The sequence below is a fragment of the Amblyomma mixtum genome, chromosome 3, assembly GCF_055824585.1.
Source record: "Amblyomma mixtum isolate Tamu chromosome 3, ASM5582458v1, whole genome shotgun sequence".
NCBI lineage: Eukaryota > Metazoa > Arthropoda > Arachnida > Ixodida > Ixodidae > Amblyomma > Amblyomma mixtum.
Window position 1 is genome coordinate 287,326,130 of NC_143014.1, and position 16,780 is coordinate 287,342,909.

The window sequence follows — 16,780 nt, forward strand, 5'->3', positions numbered from 1 at the left end:
TCCTAAGTGCTCTAGACCAGCACCGTGCCTAAAACATAGGGGGTTGCGTTCACTGGAGGCGGCTAGGGGTATCATCTGGATGCGCCCTCATCTATTTTTTATTCTTTATTCAGAGATACCTCGCTTTGCCAAAGGGCGTGCAAGCAGGGGGGTTACAACTTGGACAAAAACAAATCTTCGTTAGTACAGCCCACTTGGTGATAGGACAACCGATTCCGCTGTGCCACAGTTCTTGCAAAAAAATGAATTAGCATAAAGGTTCATTCTAGTTTGGTATTCGCGAATTTTAAAGTCATGATCAGTTTTTTTAGATATGTAGTGTGGCTGTTGAAAATAAGAATTTTTGTTAATTCCGGTCATGTACGTGGTTTACTCATTATGCTATTTGGGTGCTGTCTTCCACGTAGGCCTGTCTAGGCCGTTTAGTGTGAATGCCTCTATTTGCGAGAAACTGTAGCGCACAAAGCAGCATGTCGGACTACACGAAAAGCTCTTCCGCGCCAGAGAGAAACACATAGCTAATTGAGCGCCTAGGCGTTGTGGAAGGTATGTCTGGCCACGGCCGGTCTCGAGGGAACGCGCAGCGAGCGCGCCCCCCTCCCCCGAGACCGGCCGTGGTCCGGCATCACAACACACATTCACCGCGACATTTTAAAAACGCGTCGCCTTCGAAATGGTGTTGCTCTCTTTTTATGTTGTCTTTACAAGCATTTGCCATCCGTTAGCGAGCAGCCTTCTCTCTTCACAGTGTACCTCTTTCATATGTACAGTGTGAATTCAGAAAACACTTTTGCAAATTCTGTTGACAACTATTTCTACGGGCCGCACACTGGCCCGTTACCTCAACCCGCGGGTTACTCCGGCACGCACACATAGGGGTATTCTAAAAATACATGGGCTTTGAAATGAGGTTCCCCACTCGCATGTTCTGGGACTGAATTACGGAACGCTCTCAGCTTGAAAACAGTCTCAAAAGAGACTCAAAGCCCCGCTTCTGCTGGTCAAGCCCTGACCGTGGTCAGGAGCGAATAATAGGAGCGGGACTTTGAGGCTGTTCTGAGACTGTCTGCAGATTGAGAGCGTTCCGTAAGTCGGTCCCTGTTATAGGCCCCTGTTATGCTCTCCGCTTGTGTTAATGAAGTCACAAACTCATAGGTGCACTGCGAATCAGAAAACTATTTCGGAAACTTTTTCACTTGCACTCCAATGCATCAATACTCTCAGGTACTTTGCCCCAGCCGGCGACCAAAGCACCACAGCATCTTGCTTACGTCACAGATCGATGCTCGTCTATATTTGGCCAATTTCTCGCCAGAAGAGTGTCCATTCCGCTCCCGAACGTTAGTTAACCGCTGCCTGTACCGATATTTCCTTTCACTTCCCGACCTTTGGCTGCCGTCGTCGTCGAGCGTACAGAGTCCGCCTGATTCCCGCTGCGATGCACACGTGACACAAGGTTGAGCAGCCTATTTCACAGCATTCAGGCACGATTGCGCATAACATGTAGTATCACTGGAGGTTTCGAATTCCGTTTCGACTCCATTCCGCCAGGGTACCACCGACTGTGCCGCGCTTCTGCCGGACACTCATGCTCGCAGCTTCACAGCGTTGTTTGCTGGCTGCGAAGAGTAGCATAGGTGTAGGCGCTCGCGGGAGGCCCAAGCAATCACGCACACTCGACTGTCTAAATTCAGACTTGGCTCCACAACGCACTCTTTGGCGTTACTCGTAATATTTGCTCATTACCCGTTGGGTTTGCTCGACGCTTATTCCTTTTTTTCTCGTGAACGAAGTCCGAAATTCGGTTGAAAGTGAATTGTTGCATCCTCGCAGCACTCCCATACGCGAAGGCCTTGGTGTGGTAATTAACGGCATTTGCTACTCGGTACAAAGAAAACGTTTTTTACAACAAAAGAGAACTGCACATCTATAATGTCGAAGTTAATATCGGGTGATGATTAGTCGAGACATTACTACATCATTTTGGAGTCGCCGATCATCTAGCTAACACCGGAAAAGAGAAGGTATGCTTATATGGCCTATTTCTCCTTCTACTTTTCGAAATATGACTTCATCCTGATAACAAATCGTCCCTAGCTAGCTCACTATTCTGCCTTCCTACGCGGCCGCGCTCAGTCTCGCCGGGAACGCTGTTGTCAATACAACATATCTAAGTTCTTCTGTCTCTTTTCACTCGAAGAAAACGGCGCCAGCATGGTGATCACAGCTTTTCAAAGGTACAGACCACAGGAAAACCTAACAAAATGGCAAGTATAGGCCTGTTAGCAACGCAGATTCTAACTGCCATCCGAAAAACGCAAAGTAAACAGGGAACGGGGAAAGAAAAACGCGGCAACATGCCAAGTTCTGGGAACTTCGCCAGGCGTCAGGGCGGGCGCGTGCCTGCAGTTGTTCCTTTTTGAGTTTCACGTCAAAACCATTGTCATTATCACCAGATAACAAAAGCATCGCGTGGCGTAAACATATAATGCTTTTCAATGTCATTCACATTAAATCCCAAACGTGTCATCATGTGAAGAGGCTAGAAGGACAGGTGTATCCGTCTGTTGAGCAGAGGAGGCACAGTTATAGCTGGGCTTAGTCTAAATGCGCACATGCTGTTGTGAGCAAAAGCAGGCGTGGAGCTTGAAAAAAAAAAGGTGTACAAAGGTAGAATACGAGCATGCGATACACTCTTCTCGACCAAGCTTCCCTTTCCACGTGATTGCCCATCGTTGTAATTTGTTGCTGCTTGCTTGAACACTGCATGACAACCTTTGGAAGGCGGAAACAGGATAGTGGCTGTATAGAAGTGCTCCTCATAGAAGAAACGCAACTTCACTCCGTGCAAAATAAAATGACGGTGACATTCAAGTTGCCACAAAATCGCAATCGCAATAAATTGCATACGGGACTGAACAGAACATATACACGGTGTTTCACCTAAGACTTTACACAATTTTTAACTTATTGACTTAGAATAGCACTTTTTTCAGCATAGCGTTGGCAGCTATGCAGTACAGGCGCGGACAAAAGTAAACTGAGCACGCAACTGTCTTCGAATAATTTTAACGCGTCACCTAACTGAAATTTCCAGCAGTGGTACGCACGTGCTGGCAGAGGAGGTTGGTGGGCTTTCTTGTAGACAAACAACGCTTCTTCATTACCAATGGAGAAAGCATGATTGCACTTCGAACGCAATAGCGTGCTCCGTTTACTTATGGCCGCGCCTGTACATCAGAATACACCTAAGATGTGCAAACTACCAGGCTGGTTACTAATATTGAATAGTTAACTTTTTAACTATGACTGTTAGGCTCCTAATTATTAAGAGGCATGCAGCCCACCACAAGTAATATCCATATCATTTTTTATAATTTCGAAAACGCAGTTACCCTCGACGCTCTGGCCCAACACACTTTGGCTGTTTCGACGAGTTATGTGCACTAGAGAGGTTGCTTTGCCGGCAAGCTTCTCTAATGCGCATGTATTTTGGCTGGATGTACCCAGAATTTGTCGGGACTCAGCGCCGAGGGTAACCGCGTTTTTAATGTTCTATCAACTGATATGGATATTACTTACGGTGTGCTACACGCCTCTCAATAATTAAGCAGCCTAACACTAATAGTTAAAAGTTATCTATTCAGTTTTAGTTATTCAGCCTGCTAGTTAGGAAATCTTAGCTGCATTCTGATGTACTACGCCACTGACAATACTATACCGAAAAAACAGCTCTTTAAACTCAAAAATTCTATTTTTAAAAATTGTGTGAAGCCTTACGTGAAACACCCTATTTGCAGTTGCAGGGCTTGAAGGAGTTGAAGTGCAACATGGCAGTCTTGGCGGGCTCCTTTAGGTTAGTGGTTCTTGAGACAGGTATCAGCTCACGGCGAAGAGTAGTAAAAAAGAAGAAATATGACATGTCGATCAATCTGCTGAGCAAACCAATACAGTCACTCAGACTAAAGATAAGGAAAACAAGCAAATCAGCTTTTTCCTCAAAATTCAAAGCGCACTGGTTGCTGCATCTCTCGGAGTGCAATGCTCTGAAGAGGCAAGGTCTGTGGACATTGCAAAACGCTTCGAGCAACACGACATTCAAGCCCAATAGGGTGCGCTGATAACGTTTTCTTTGGACACTTTTTTTTTGTTGTTTACTGTCCGTGTCCAATGAAACGTGAAGGGCAAAACGGCATGATCTTATCTAGAGATGTAAAATTTCAAGAAATTTTGAATGGCATGATAAAACCATTGTTTTCAGGGTTTTTTTCATGAAAAATTTGAAATTTTGCAAAATGTGTCAAAATCAGATTTATTTGTAAACAGCGCAACGATCAATAATAATGCTCCGAAGTTCAGTCGAATATGCAGTTATAGATGTCATATTCTGAAACAAATTTGTTCTATTGCACCGAGAAGATAAATAATGATTTGCACTTCAGGCGAATGTGGAGATCTAAATATCATATTTGTGGAACGAACTTCTTTTTCTATTGCATCGAGAAGAGGAACATGAAAACTGATCTATAAGTCACTCCATATCGGACTCAGAGTCACGTCGCTGGATGCGGCACTACGCGCAGCAGCATGGATTGAAGTTGTGTCCACAACTAGGTTCGACTGCACATACGCGAGCTTTCGAACGCGTTCTCCTGAAAGCCAGTTGCGACTCCTTGTTCGCACGTTTCCGAAACGTGACCAGTTTCGTTCGCAGCTGGCGGCTGATTGTGGCATCTGCAGCAGTCGGCAAGCCAGTGAGTTAGCGGCTGGTTGGTGCAAAGGCCTTGCCACCAGGTAGATGGGGCCACGTGCTTCGCTGAGTCCCAGACCCCTCTCCTGGATCAAATTCCTGTGGATGTCCTGTACTTCGCTGCGTTGGAAATCAAGAAGCTAGGCATGTATTTGGCTAAAACCGCTTACGTGCACAGCAGCCTATGTTACTTATGCCGTGTGTGTTACGCTGTAAAATTTCCAGCCATTTTGTTCTACTTCAGCCATGAGTTCAAGTATTAGTGTGTTTTTAAGTCAAACCTGGATCTTATATGTGACCTGGCCTTCAACCCGCGTACTCGCATCACGAACATTTTAAAAGCACTACCTGGCACCGGCGATGACGACTGCTCTCCAATCGTTCAACGATGCACACTGTAACGGCTATCAAAGGAAAAACAAAAACCTAAGCGAAAGCAAGCAATCATAAGATCTTGAAATTGCAGTGTTAAATTTTCGATGTTTCTTTCCATTTTTTCTTGTCTGAAAAAAACGAAAAAAACGGTTTTTTTTCAAAATTGCAGTGCTTTTTTCAGGGCTTCACATCTCTAATCTTATCTGAGAGAGACTAAACACTCGAGCAGTTGATTTTCACTTCGACTTCGCAATTACTGCTAATAGAAAAAGTAAATAAAACTCGCAGTTACTTCCTCTCCAGGAGCTAATGTTTTTGTGTTGTTTGCTTGCGTTTCAGTTCTTTTGTTCTCATTTAATTCGATACTGGTGTTACATCATCGATGGTCTGAAGATATGGGGAAATCTCTTGTTGGGAATTTTTCTTTGCACAGCATCTTTTCTTCCTATTCAAAACTTTCGTATTACTGAAAAAGCAAGTGATATATAGTTGATCAGTTGTCAAGCCTAAAGTTTGTCAACAATAGGCGCCAAGGCTATTATAGTGCGACTGCCTTGTTTCGAGATGTAGTAGAATGGTATCTGGGGTCGCCTAATTAAGCGAGAGCTCCGCTTAGCACATTGGGGCCTACGAGGTGTACTGTTAAGTGTAAATTTTATTGGAACGATTGTTCAGGAGTTCCAAAGTATTTTTTTGAAGTTCAAGTTGAAGTTTATTATTTTTAACATATACAGATTTCATACGTAATATGTAATACTTTAGGAGGTCCCAAAGTTCGGAAACTATCGTGGGGACCTTCTAGTACAAAGTGAGTAGTTTTGCTGTAATATCTACAGTAAGCGCAGCAGCAATTAGTCAAGTATGAACGCAATTGTTCCATGTTCCAGACCATGTTTCAGTAAAGCTTAACCACTCTTTTCCTCCCTTCCCCCCCCCCCCCCGAAAAAAAAAGAAAAGAAAGTGTTGGGAATTTGTGATTGCCTTGGAAGCCCATCCACACACTATCTTGTTTTATTGACAGCCGCAGACAACATCCTTGGAAACGAAGAAGTTTGGTTAAGCAACTTCATATTACCTTTCAAGAGCTTGCTTCAATCATACCGAAACTAATCGATAAAGTTGTGAGCCCTATTCAAGTCCAAACTACTTTCATGAGCACCAGAGTGTTCATTTCAGACGCTCTGACGATGTTTTTGACTACCTGCGCCCCGCGACAAGTTCCAGTAGCGCCGCTCTCAACCCACTTGTTGCCTTCACGAACAAGGTGGGAAGCGGAGGCACGCCTATGGCGTGTTTCCGGCATGTGGCAATCTGCACGTGAATTAAACAAAGGGGCCGAAAAGGTCGAGAGAAAAAAACTGCCTTTCTACGGCAGCGGCCCGCTGGTCTTCCAGCAGCGCACGACGCTTTTGGCGACCTTGAGTTCGCGCTGCGTGGCATTAAAAACGAGCTGCACGTGGCGTGACAATTCAACTGCTGGACACGAGCGCGAGTGCGTAATGAGGGGCATGGGAAAGAGAGAATCGAGGAGCGGGCGCTCCAAGACCTCGCAGCTTCTGTCGTGTGAAACCTGCCCAAGGCCACCACTTCTGAGAGCTGCGGAGAGCGGCGGTCAGCACTACTTACGACTAGCGAGGCTTCGCGTCCCCCATTTTAAAGAGGAAACAGTTTTATTTTCCTGTCCCCTTGTGGTAAGGGGGACGGAGAAACAACCGCTTAGTCTCTTTGTCCGGAGAGATCCGCTCCGAGCCTGGCGGTAGGAAGCCATTCAAGGCGAAACGGTGCTGCGTTATCTTGGCCCGACGGCGGCAGCTCACATACAGCTCACCGTTCTCTAAGTAGGGCGCGCGGGGGGAATGCGCTTTGCTCGAACACGTTCGTCTTTCGAAAACGGTTGTTCAGCTTGAAGTCAGCCACTAACCAGTCTTCCTGTTTTGTACAAAAGAGGAAAATTACCCTCGCGTAGGGAAACAAACGTTCCTGCCAAAGCGAGCTTCGAATTTGTTTTTGCTAGCAGGTTCTCAAAAACTGTTTAAAGAGCGTGGAATGTTTGCAAACTGGAACACGAAACCAGAAAAGTAAACGATCTTTGGCTGAGCGGCAGGAGTGGAAGATGAAATACCGCACACGCGCTGGCTATACTGCAGAGACCGGTATGGGCAACGGACAGAGCCATAGGAAGATGACAAAGTAACAAAAGGCTTGGAGTTTAGCGTCTATGACTGCTCTCGACATTAAGGTTAGATCACCCCTGCGCATGGCAGTACACGTCCTCACTTTTAGCCATGTGTTCCGGTTGTTTCGGTTGTATTTTCTAGTTCGCACCGCTTTGTTAATTATACTGTTCTGTTTCGATCGTCGTTGCGATTAAAGTCGCGAAAAATCACCTACTTCCCCATCAGAAAAAACAAAGTACCTTAGAATTTCGCGGAACTTTTGCACCCTGGACTGGTTTTATGTATTTCCTTCTTTGTCACTGTTTTCTAAGCTTGTATTGTGCCTCCCTCAAAATGAGCACCACCAGATAGCATCCTGTATTTGTCTTCCTTCTCCTCTACAATCGTTAGCGTTGTTGTAAAACTGAATTGGAACGAACTAAAGAAAGAAATTAGCAACGTCGAATGACACACACCGCCTCGCACCAAGTTATCAGCAGGTGAAAGTAGAAGAGACAAAAGAAAATTGTGAGCGAACAATGATGAAAGGACCTTAAGCTACGCGTCTGTGAAAATTGACGTAGCTTCCTCATTTGAGAATAGGCGCGTGGTGTTCAATTCGTCATTTTTACGCTTTTCGTTTTTCTTCAGCTCTCTGCGAAAATCTTGATGAAATGTGTGACGCTATATGACGTCACTGTGGCGTGATTTTTTCCAGCTTTCATCTCTAAGCGTCACTAACCTGGTGACGCCACATGGATCTTTCAATTGTCGTTTATTCATATAATAGCCTTATTACGTATCTGGAAGGAACACCGCGCAAAATAAACTATGTGAAGCTCGCCAGCAATGAAAGCTAAAGAAAACTAAAGAAAGTGCTAAAGAAGTGATGAAGCAGCGACTACATTATTGCAAAGGTTATCAAACTACAACTGTCTGAAAAGCTGGGACAACCCCGACAAGTTCAACTTTGTAGCCGCACATCTTGGATAACCATAAATTCAGTGCGACCGCTGTTTCCTCCCAAAATGAAGGTGGTCAAATAAAACAATGGGATTAACTTGTTTTTATCACCTTTACACTACTTTAACATTCAAAGGCAATGGCAATCCCATCAACGTGAGCCCCTTAATAAAAATACAGCAACGAACTGGCGCATGGACCTGGGCTTTGATTTGGGCTTTGCTCAGCTGCGCACAGAAGGGCTGAAATTCGCGGCTGCGCTGGACGGCCGTGGAGGCCAACACGGATTGTTCTTTTGTTTTTCTACATCATACTGAAGATTGTTATAGTCCAAATGGGTCCATTGTTTTCTTAAGTGTGCCCTGAGACTGCATGCCTTCAGTGGCCTATGACGCCCTACTACTTCACATGCAGGCTAAAATTTTCTTCCCTTTCATTCGTATGAGAAAGGCTAAGTGGTCCCAGCATAAGCCTTTGAGGTTGACGACTTGTCATGGAGAGATCCCAGTTCCTCGGAAGGAACTGGAAAAAGGAGCCAAGAAAAACCCCACTTCCTTGGAAGGAACTTTAAAAGGGGGCCAATAAAAACCCAAAGGCCCAAGAAATAATCGCGACATTTTTCCATGCACTTCAACATAGGGTGTAGTTATGTGTTATCGGGCCGTATTTGTTTTAATCTCGAAGTCTTTCTCATTTCCATGCCGCCACAGCCAGGGGTAGTAAACTTCTTATATACCCAGGTATCCCAGCTAAATGTAGCAAAGCCTTTAAGAAACAAGGAGTGCCGCAGCCCCAGGGAAACCAGCTGAGTTCAGTCGAGAGTCACCTGGCCTGTTCTGCAGTATTTTTGGCTTCCCAAACTTTAATTAATTATTTTATTTTATTATTTTGATTGATTAATTACTCCCAAACTTTAATTAATAAATAGCTATCTCTTTAATTATTGGCTTCAGGATCCATGTGTCAAAACAGATGCATTAGATCGTCGTGAAGAACATCTGCCTGAAACGTTTGCACCAAGCTACAGTTTATGAAAGTAGCTTTTTTGACGCCCTTAAACCCTAACTCGCACAATAAAAAAAAATTCAGGGGGCACTTTGACTGTCTAAAGTGGGTAGAGGCGGAAGCGTTTTCCGCACCACCTTCGCTGTTTCTGTGGCACTGGTGGCGTCACATATAATTGAGTACTAATTACTAAGTGATGACAAATCACTAATCAATGGTTAATTACTGATTAATGCCTGAATACTAATTAACTGCTAATTAATGACGCTTAAGCTTCGCCTTTAGGAGTGGAACGCGACAGCGCGTTGTAGCGCTGCCAGGGAGTCCACGGAACGCCACCACCCGTTCGGCGCGATGCCTTGCCCTTTGAACGCAACGCTTTTTGAGGAAAGGAAATGGCGCAGTAATTCTCCGTCATCTCGGTGGACACCTGAACCGCACCGTAGAGGAAGGGAGGAAGTGGGAGTGAAAGAAGATAGATAAAGAGGAGCCGTAATGAAGAAAATGAAAATTGTATTTGAGGAAAGGAAATTACGCAGTAACTGTCTCACAAAATTCAGGGGGCACTTTTTTGACCTAAAGTGTGGTCACTGATGTGTGGTTAAGATGTTAAGCTTCACCCCTAAGAGTGGAACGCGACAGCGTCTTGCAACGCTGCCAAGGAGTCCATAGAACACCATCGCCCATTCGGTTCTACGCCTCGCTCGTCGGTAAATTGGTTTTTGAGGAAAGGAAATATATCTGTCTCTCATTTGTCGGTGGACACCTAAACCTCGCCGGAAGGGAATGGAGGAGGATGAGAGTGAGTGAAGACACCGTATTGACTAGACGCGCCTTTGTTCATTCCAAACGATCGAGCTGGCATGGCGGAGTGGATAGCATGCTCGTCTCTCACGCCCAAGACCGGGGTTCGATTCCTGACCTCGACCAATTTCTTAATCGGTTTTATTTATTTATATGGCCTGACTAGTAAAGCTAATTAGGCTAATTGGGTAATTAAGCAATTAACTAAGCTCAGTCCCACTTACTTGGAGGAGCACTATACGATACTAGCCAAAGTACAATTGGCCCCGTTTGAAATTCGCGCACTGTGACGTCACGACCGTTTCCACCAATTGAAAAGCGTGACATTTTCTGTCGACAACTGCTGCTTACAACGATGAGACATTAAAGGCTTCCGCCTTAAAAAAACCTTCCACGTGGGAGCGGTGCCACTTGAGCGTCTCGAGACACGTTTCAGAAAATAAAATCCGGTTTTTTTTTTTTTTTGAGGGCTCTCCCCGGTGCGCCTTTGCGTGTACACTGGGGCTGTGATGTCAGGCAGCCGCTGGTCACGTGATAGTTTTTTTTGAAGGCCAATAAATGAAGCTACGTAAATCGTACTTTGATGCAAACAACGCTGCTAGCTGGTTTTCAAAACATTCCAGAACTTCTGCATTGACACTTTGTTCCTGAAGCCGATAATTAAAAAGTTAGCTAATTGTCTGCAGACTGCAGACAAAATAAAAATACTGCAGACTAGGCCACAAGACCTTGGATAACGCTCAGCTGCTTTTGCTGGCAGAGAACACTCCGCCTCTTTTAAAAGCTTGGTTAAATTTAGCTGCGACACCTGCCTAGCATTGTCCAGCCAGGCAAGATGTCAATGCCAATTGCAGCCGGCCGGAGGAAAGGAAACTGGAGCGTTGTCCTGTTGTCACGGCAACGTTATCTAGAAGAAAACAACTTCACCTCTAAGGTGGATTTGAACTATCACCGACGAAAACAAATCGCTTTGTTTCCCGGTGCCTTAACAAATGCGGCCATCACAACAGCCTGCTGAGATGCGAGCATGTGCACGAATGATTCATTTTAGAACGTAAGCACTACAGCTTCCAGTCGCTTAGTCTTTGTATGTGAGACTCGTATGCGTGCCCACCGGGTTGTGGGCAACCTCCCCTAGGTGGCCCACCTGCCTACTAGGTGGCCTCCCATAGGTGGCAGGTGGGCCACCTACGACACTTGACCTTGTGAAGTCATGACAACCTGCACATCGGATTGCAAGAAAACTGCCCACCATGGCAGGTGGCAGTTCATTTTGCACCACTGCGCCAGAAGTGGTAAAAAGTGGTATTGAGACTCTCAGGGATCTATGAATGTGAAGAGGAGGATCATTTCTGCATATGGGCATAAACCACTATTCGCGTGATACCTTTAAGGAGGAGCATAAGCGTCTCCTCCAGAGAAAACGGAAAACGGGCACCGAAGTGACAGCGCACATGATTCGTATTGGCATAAACACACGGAGTCATCCGTCATTTTTGCTAGCCATCAGTTCTCCTCCTCACACCTCGTGCGGTAAAGTAATTAAAATCAAAACTAGCAGGAGTTTCCTACCCTAGGCACCTTAACAATACAAATAACACGCTAAAGAAACGGAATGAGCATGCTGCCTCCAGCTTTTGAGCAACCCTACACTCGGGTTCTTCCAAAATTTGAGACTCACTCTTAGATCATTACATACGATATGCCAAGCGAGCTTAGCATTTTTTGTTAAGCAGTTAGCGAGGTCTAAAATTGTGAAATATCCTAAAAACAAAGTTTCTCTCCCTCAGTAAAAGCTTTCCGTCATTTTTCAAAACTTGGCTACTCTTATCTAGAAGAACCTCGATATCTGAATCGATTTGTAGAGCACAACAGCAAAAACAACAACAAATACGAAAACAGTCATTGGTATAGCGAGTTGTGGGTGGCGGCATCTCCTTTTTCAGGACTGGCGATATTTGGAAGTTCAAGAGGCGACTCTTCACGCCTGCGTTCCACTTCCGGGTGCTGGAGAACTACATCTGCCATTTCAACGAGAACGGAAACGTGCTGATCAAGAAACTCGAGAAACACATCGACGAGAAGCCCGATGAAGCGCTGGCCGCCTTTCCTCTCATGCAGCACCTCACGCTCGACATCATTGGCAGTAAGCACATCCTCCTATTCTGCTGACCATTTATCATGGTTCATTTCGCGTCGATTCAGTCCTCTCTCCAGTGGTCGCTCAGATATACCCACGGCTTTCAAGCATCTGTGGGAAAAGACCCGGCCATTGGGTGGTTGGCGACCGGACCTCATCATTGGTTGGCACATCGTAGCCAATGGCAGCCAGTGGTCAGGTCCTGCCGCCTGCTGTTGGCAGAGCTCTGCGATGCACCTCACCTGTGGCGGCATGTTGCATCCAATACCATTTCAATGTTGTAGCATGGCTTCCAGCACAAAACTATTTTTGTTTCAATTTTGTGCATCTGTGAATGGAAGATCCCGATGGCATGCGTACAAGCTATGAACAAGTTATACGTGCACTGCGCATTAGCAAAGTGTAAATATCGGCAGCCTGATTGAATGCAGCTGCTTCATGAAGGAGCTCTTGTCGGTTTTATCTGTGTGATAGCTTCGACGTGTCTATCCATAGAACCGACGTGGAAAGAGGGCTGTCGCAGCAATGTTAAACAAGGGAAGCAAAAAATTAACACTTCATTCTGGGTATTTATTCGCGATTGTGACGAAATGCGTGCCGCGCTGTGCAGCGCTGTTACCCCTCGAAGGAGGGCCACCTCGAGCGAAACCACAGCGTATACGACAGCGTATACGACTGGGAAAAACATTCGGGAGCTGTTGGTGTTCCACGGCAGAAGTTATGTTTTGAATAATTGCTGTATAGAATCCAGATGCCACAGATTACCTTAGCGTTCACTGCATTGAGGCAAGAAGAATTTTCTTCTATCCGATTCAGCAATGGTGTCAAACTGAGTAGTGAACAGGTATGGAGATAGGTATATAGTAATTAGCATTCCCTTTGCATTAAGATGCAGATATTTGTCACTTAGCTGTTATTTTATAACCAGTTAATTCTGTTTAAATTTACTGGGCTAGTTTCTTTCTCCCTTATCTAAACTGATTTTCGCTCTCTCTCAAAAATTCTCTGGCCTCTGCTTACTTGTTCACACCTTCTAAAAGTTGACAACACTGTGGCCATTTTAAACCACACAACATCTGAGATATCTGGTGGTGTCATGTATTGAGGGCTAGAAGACTCTTGACTGGATAGGAAAAAGTTCTATAATTTTCCTGTACTGCATGCAGCAACAACGTGTATCATCTGTGGCGCCAAATTTTTCTCAGTAGCATACTTTCCTCCCAAGAAAACTCCCAAAAACCTATAATTGTGAAGTTGAAAATGACCCATCCCGCATATGTGGGCATAAATAATTAACGTTATCGCGTCATACCCTTAAGGCGGCGCTGAAGTGTCCCTTCAAATTTTTTCGGCAGTGAAACTATCTGAGTTTCTTACTTCGTGGTTCGGAGCGCTCGGGTGGGAGCGGTGAGTGGACAAGGAGCACGTGTCATGCGCGCCACTTGTGACACGCGCTTGAAGGCATGGCTATCGCTGTTTTCGACCGCGCGGTTTCGATTTCATCTGTGTGCGACCCCAGAATTCCTTGCGCAGCAGCGGCGGAGAGAATGACATTTTCAGGAGAATGGTACCTAAAAACAGATATGAATAATACTTACGATGAGCTACAAGCCTCTAAATAAATAAGGAGCCTGAGTGTACTAGCTAAAAAGTTACTTAATATTCGTTAACTAGCCCGACAATTATCAAGTCTTAGCTGTATCCTAATGCACTCCATCACTGATAATGCTATGCCGAAGAAAGCACGATTCTAACTCAAAAAACCTATTTTCAAGCACTTCTAGTAGCATAAGGTGACACGGCCTGTATAAACCGCTGAGCACAGACAGTTAGGGGTGGCTGTATTTCAACGGCGAATACTTAATAACAAAATTTTGCACTTAATTGAATAAGTAATGAGAGCTTTTTTCACAATATCTGCGGATGATTACGTGGCGTTGCCATACCTTGTCACTGGCCCAAGACACGGCTGTCATGAGGATCAACCACTCGGACAGCCATATTTTGATGATGGAATAAAATCTGACGGAAAATAATGTGTTGTAGCACTTTAAAATTGTACTTAACATCTCCCGTCCCACTCTCTGCAATGACTAGAATAAATAAAGCCAATTAAGCGCACAAGGGGTGCCTTCTAGACAACACTGGGCAGTAAAGAAGCTAGTTCTCACGTCTCCACTGCGTTCAAGGCTGGAGACTTGTAGGGTAGTCCGAGTAGTACCTTTTCAAAAGCGAATCGCAGGCGAATAGTACATATTTGTTACCGAATCGATTTCAATTAATGTAGACGCAAACTGAATAGAATACTAATCGGTTAGTGATAGAACCGAATCGAATATTAATCTAATATTTCCGAAATATTCGCTGCATTGTGAAAATGTTCGCGCAAAACGAACAATCGCGCGGAATAGCTAAGCGCTACCGACTGCGCTGCGACATGGCTGTATAACTTAGGGAGATGCAGCTACAGTTGTCGAATGGCGCAACATTGATCTTCACGAAAACAATACATTTTTGTGAACGTCATCTCATGCATCTAAGACAAATGGTGCTGGCGACGACCGCAAATAAATTAGCCTCGCACCTCAGTCGAATCGAGGGACGAGAGCATCGTATGAGTCATGGAATCCCGGAAAGGGGATCAAGGCGAGGTTTGCGGGTTTGATAAGTATGCCTGACCACTGAGTCACCGCCCAGTCTTGGCGGTCATATGAACATTATGAGTTGGAAGCATCGCGGTGCTTAACCCTCCTTTTCATGCCATTCGATCGCGGAAGTATGCAGTGCAGCGTGTAGTGACTGTTTTTGAAATAGTCGCCGAAGAAAAGTACTGGACGCCTTATTCGAATTTCGTGCAAGCAAATGAATAAATACTCCAAAAACTACCCATTCGACTCGTTACGAATTATTCTGACCAAGCGCATTGAGGAGAATGATCTACTCGTTATTTGAAAAATCAAATATCCAGAGATTTTCATGATTTTTAAAGAACACGCTTAGATAAAAAAAAAATCATTGACAAGGGTAGACATTAAATAAGGTCACGAAATGTAGTGAAATTCAGGCTGCCCGCCCTAACTGCACCAGTTTTCTAAATTCCTTGCTTCTAATCTGAGCCTAATGGCCGTGCATGAGTGCTGCTCGCAAACTTGTGCTTGGATTTCTTAATCTCCCCGATTGAACAAGAGCTTCCTTAGATTTGCCACACTAAATTCCTTCCAACTGCACACTGATAATGTAGAGCTCAGATCGCACGGCAGACGTGCGGGAAAAAAATTGTAATATAGATTTTATATATAATATAAAACAGATAACTTTACAAAATATATCACATATAATACAAAATCCGCGCCACTCCTGTGTTCTACGCTTCGCGTCGTCCCCGTTGCTTTTGCGCTGCCAATTTTCATGATAAAATAAAATCTGCTCTCCTTTACCTTCTATTAATTCTTCCACGAACCCTCCTCAGTAAAAATTAATGAAAAGAAACTGGTTAACAGCAAGCGGCAGCGATTGGCGAAAAAATATGAGTAAATCACGCAGTTCAGAAACTGGCATGGTTCTACCTTGCTTGATCGCGAAATCGTTCCACTTCCTGGACGTCCTCTTCTCTCGATTCAGACACTACTCTTGATTGCATACAGCGCCACTAGAGGGTGGGTACTGTAACACTATGAGGACTCATGTCATTGCATAACCCCTGTTTCACATTATGTGCTTAGAAAAGAAAAAAATATGCGCCATTTTTCTCACTTTTATATGCGCTGCTTATTTTTTCGCAGGAGTGTCGATGGGAACGGTCCTAGGAATGCAGAGTGATACAGGGAATCCCTTCGGTAAAAACCTCAACAGGTAAGATTTTTTCAAGTGTTGATAACGTATTCAAGTTTGCGAACTAAACAATCCCGCTGTTCTCGAGAGCAGGTTAGTAAACGAGGGCTGTGAATAATGCTCTAGCCCGACAAGCGGTCGGACAGAGCGAAATAACCCTTCAATAAAGAGCAGAGATTTTTGTTCGCGTATGTATAAAACAGCCAAATTTATTCATGGTTTTATGCATAGACTAAAAAAAAGTCTAATACAACTTTCTTTCCATAAGGGTATATCGGAAAGGTAATGAAAGGTAATGACCAACTAACACTGAACGCTCATGTACACCCATACAAAAAACAAACTATTCTTTTAGGAAGACACCTCTGATATCGAACATTTGAAAACCGTGCGTTCGAAAACAATGTTCATACAATAGAGAAAACCATCTTCACTCTGCTGCTGCCTCTATTAAAAGCATGTTCGCCGCGTGCTGGCGCCGAATTCGCACATCTCTCAGGCATGCATAATCTAGTTGGCCGCTCCCTGTCCCCTTATCTGCTCCCTCATTATGTGACCACGAACGAGAGAGTAACGGCCTCTAGGTTTCTGGACAACTACAGAAAGAACATTTAGCACAACTGCTTCATGAATCAAGCTTAAGAATAACCATATGGCTTTCATGATTTCCGCATCAGTTTCACGCATATGAAATGCCGTCGAAGGAAGGCCTCAGAATGACCTTTAAGTTGGGTCGCCAGAAAACACAGACACATA

The 16,780-nt window shown here is 44.7% G+C and overlaps 1 protein-coding gene across 1 annotated transcript in view; it reads left to right on the forward strand.

Moving 5' to 3' along the window:
• The window catches only part of LOC149355092 (cytochrome P450 4V2-like), a 41,579-nt gene that overhangs the window by 11,502 nt on the left and 13,297 nt on the right, over window positions 1-16,780 (forward strand). The window contains exons 4-5 of the mRNA XM_089583609.1: window positions 12,000-12,199; window positions 15,976-16,045. Of these exons, the coding sequence (XP_089439735.1) occupies window positions 12,000-12,199; window positions 15,976-16,045 (270 nt within the window). The remainder of the gene's footprint in view (window positions 1-11,999; window positions 12,200-15,975; window positions 16,046-16,780) is intronic.